Source organism: Mus caroli, chromosome 17, assembly GCF_900094665.2.
Source record: "Mus caroli chromosome 17, CAROLI_EIJ_v1.1, whole genome shotgun sequence".
Classification (NCBI taxonomy): Eukaryota; Metazoa; Chordata; class Mammalia; order Rodentia; family Muridae; genus Mus; species Mus caroli.
In genome coordinates this window covers 3,938,887-3,942,155 of record NC_034586.1, presented here as the reverse complement: position 1 = coordinate 3,942,155, position 3,269 = coordinate 3,938,887, and the positions used below count along the sequence as shown (strand labels likewise).

Here is a 3,269-nt window from a genome sequence, read left to right as displayed (position 1 = left end):
CGGAGCCTAGGCTGAGGGTAGGGCGTAGCCACACCGCGGGGCGGACGGGGTGGCCCGAGGCGGGGCGGGGCCAAGGCCGATAGTGGGGGCGTGGCTGCAGCAAGCATGCGGCCTCTACCAATTTGGCACGGGGGAGACGTTGCCTTCCCTGGATGCCGCTCCGTTACGCGCCGGGCCGTCCGTGTCGCCGTCCTCCCCTCCGCTGATGGGCGCTGCCGGCAGGGTCACCGCTTCGCGGTGTCCTTGCGGACGCCGGGGGGACGCCGCAGAGCAGACGCGCGCCTGCGAGCGAACGGCCGTGTTCTGAGGAGAGCAGCGGTCGTGTGACCCTCCATAATGTTGTGTCGGGCGGCGTGCAGGTGAGCGGCAGGGCCCCGGGGCCGCGGCGTCCCCCACGGGTGGGTCTCGGGGCGGCGGGCGTGGCTGGCTCGCGGTGTCAGTGGCGTGACCCGCCGTCCTCTCTGTTTTTCTCAGCACGGGCAGGAGGCTGGGCCCGGTGGCCGGTGCCGCGGGCTCCCGGCACAAGCACAGCCTCCCAGACCTGCCTTACGACTATGGCGCGCTGGAGCCGCACATCAACGCGCAGATCATGCAGCTGCACCACAGCAAGCACCACGCGGCCTACGTGAACAATCTAAACGCCACCGAGGAGAAGTACCACGAGGCTCTGGCCAAGGGTAGGTGCGGGGGCCCCTGCACACGAGGATCCCGGGGGCCGGACGGAGGTCTGTTTCGATGCCGGGGAATACCTCCGTTGGTTCGCATAAACGTCCTTTCCTATCTCGGAACACACAGGACCTCACGAAAGTACTTGATGGACTTTACTATTGTGAGACCTTTTTTGTCACCCGTGTTGCTAGCTAGCCTTGGTGGTAGCCCTTTAAAGACAGCTGCTCCTTTTTGCGTAATGAATATTTAGTTTTTGTTTTGCATATGAATATTTAAAATATGCGGTTGTTATATAACGAGGCTTCAGGAGAGTTTGTTTTGCTTATTTTTCAGGTAGCCTTGGCAGCCATTTGCAGGAGGGTTGAGAGTGCTCGAGCTGGGTCAGCCAGGTGCCCTTGGGTGACAGGGTGGTTGGCTAGAAGTGGCTGGGGTTTTGCTGAGAGCAAGCGATATTGGTGGCCTGGCAGCAGGTGCAGGACAGGGTCTGAAGTGGCATCAGGAGACTGCAGTCCGAGTTGTGATTATTGTCACCGTTTTGGACAACAATAGGATTAGTTCCTCTAGGGCTGGGGCTCCCTGACCCCGTGGATATCTCTGCACTGTGGACATCCTGTTTCACACCTTTTACCCTTAGGGGAGAGGAAAAGACAGGAACTAGCACTTAGCTGCAGAACAGGCTAGACTTGGTACTTTGGGGGTCAAAGTTCACAAGAAAAATAGCTTGTGAGAAACTGAATATCAGTCACTGAATGGAACAGTAGGTAAGCTTATTTATTTACCTATATTTTAAAGAGCTCAGCCAACAAAATCCATAGTGCAGACTTCTGTGTTTGTACCCTTAGATGATATATATGGGAATGCTATAGTATTAAAAAACCCCTCTCTGTATGTGCGTGCGTGTGTGTGTGTGTGTGTGTGTGTGTGTGTGAGAATGGATTCGTGCTGACACATGGAGCCGGTGGAAGTTGGAGGATAACCTAGGGGCGTTGGTTCTCCTTCCACTGTGGTATCCAGAAACTCAGCTCAGATTGCCAATTCAAGTCAGGGTGTCAGGTTTTCCTGGCAAGAGCCTTTTTGTTTTTTACCTGTTGAGCCAACCACAATTTCTGGGAATATTTTTTTAAAGATTTATTTATTATTATTATTTATTATTATTAAGTATACTGTAGCTGTCTTCAGACAGAGGGCGTCAGATCTCATTACAGTGGTTGTGAACCACCATGTGGTTGCTGGGATTTGAACTCAGGACCTTCAGAAGAGCAGTCAGTGCTTTTTTTTTTTTTGGTTTTTCGAGACAGGGTTTCTCTGTGTAGCCGTAGCTGTCCTGGAACTCACTCTGTAGCCCAGGCTGGCCTCGAACTCAGAAATCCGCCTGCCTCTGCCTCCCAAGTGCTGGGATTAAAGGCGTGCACCACCACGCCCGGCCCAGTCAGTGCTCTTAACCACTGAGCCATCTCACCAGCCCCTGGGAATATTGTTTTAATGGCTAAATAAAATGGTATGTTGTCTTTTTAATCTATTATTTTTAACAAGGAGAATTAATTTGTAGTCATGTCTCCATGTTAGCCATATTGCTTGAAAAACCAGATACTAAAATTCTTTTTTCTTTTTTTTTAGATTTATTTGTTATTTATTTTTATATGTAAGTACACTGTAGCTGTCTTCAGACACACCAGGAGAGGGTGTCAGATGGCATTAAAGATGGTTGTGAGCTACCATGTGGTTGCTGGGATTTGAACTCAGGACTTCAGCTGTCAGTGCTTTTAACTGCTGAGCCACCTTTTCTTAAATGTACTTTTATCTGGGAAATTGGTTGAGTAAAATGTTAGTGACATCTGGTTGACTAGGGGCATCTAGTGGAGAAGTATGGTATTTCAACATATTGTGTAAGTGGCCAATCCAAGAGAGGGAAATTACCACATTCTGGAAATTTTACTTGCAATAAGCAAATCACACATCTTAAATACGGGAAGAGACTGTGATTTTTGGAAATAGCAGATTTGGGAAGGATGTGGTAATAGCGAAGCAGGGGAATAGCCCATTCGGGAAAGCGTTTCCTTTAAGGTGACATCTGGCACCTAGAAAACGTTCTTCGTAATGTTGTCCAAGCATCTTAATTGTAATCCTTCTGTGGAGCCAGAGCTTTGTTTGTTTAGTGAATGCTGTCGAGAATGAATAAGAAAGCTGTGGCTTGGTTTGCCTGGCTGAGGACAGGTTTTTAAAAGGTGTTTACATTTTATATTTCAGGAGATGTTACAACTCAGGTCGCTCTTCAGCCTGCACTGAAGTTCAATGGTGGGGGACATATCAATCACACCATTTTCTGGACAAACCTGAGCCCTAAGGGTGGTGGAGAACCCAAAGGTGGGTATGTGCTATATTTGGTGGACAGTAGGAATGATTGATGGTTTTCTTTTTTTTTTTTTACAGGAAATGACCTGAGTGCTGACTCATTCCTTGTTCACAACCACTCACAGGAGAATGGAATTAACATTAAATATAATTAGCCCCAGGCTGTTCATAACACTCTACAGACTGTATTTATAGTTTAGATTACATTTTGATGCTGAAGGAGCTTCAATTAAGTCTTTTTTTTTTTT

General features: G+C 48.7%; 1 protein-coding gene across 1 annotated transcript in view; it reads left to right on the top strand.

Annotated features, from left to right (window-relative positions):
* The first annotated feature begins 224 nt into the window (after positions 1-224).
* Sod2 (superoxide dismutase 2) overlaps positions 225-3,269 on the top strand; it is a 24,967-nt gene continuing 21,922 nt past the window's right edge. Inside the window, exons 1-3 of the mRNA XM_029471384.1 lie at positions 225-359; positions 475-677; positions 2,917-3,033. Of these exons, the coding sequence (XP_029327244.1) occupies positions 337-359; positions 475-677; positions 2,917-3,033 (343 nt within the window). The 5' untranslated portion in view covers positions 225-336. The remainder of the gene's footprint in view (positions 360-474; positions 678-2,916; positions 3,034-3,269) is intronic.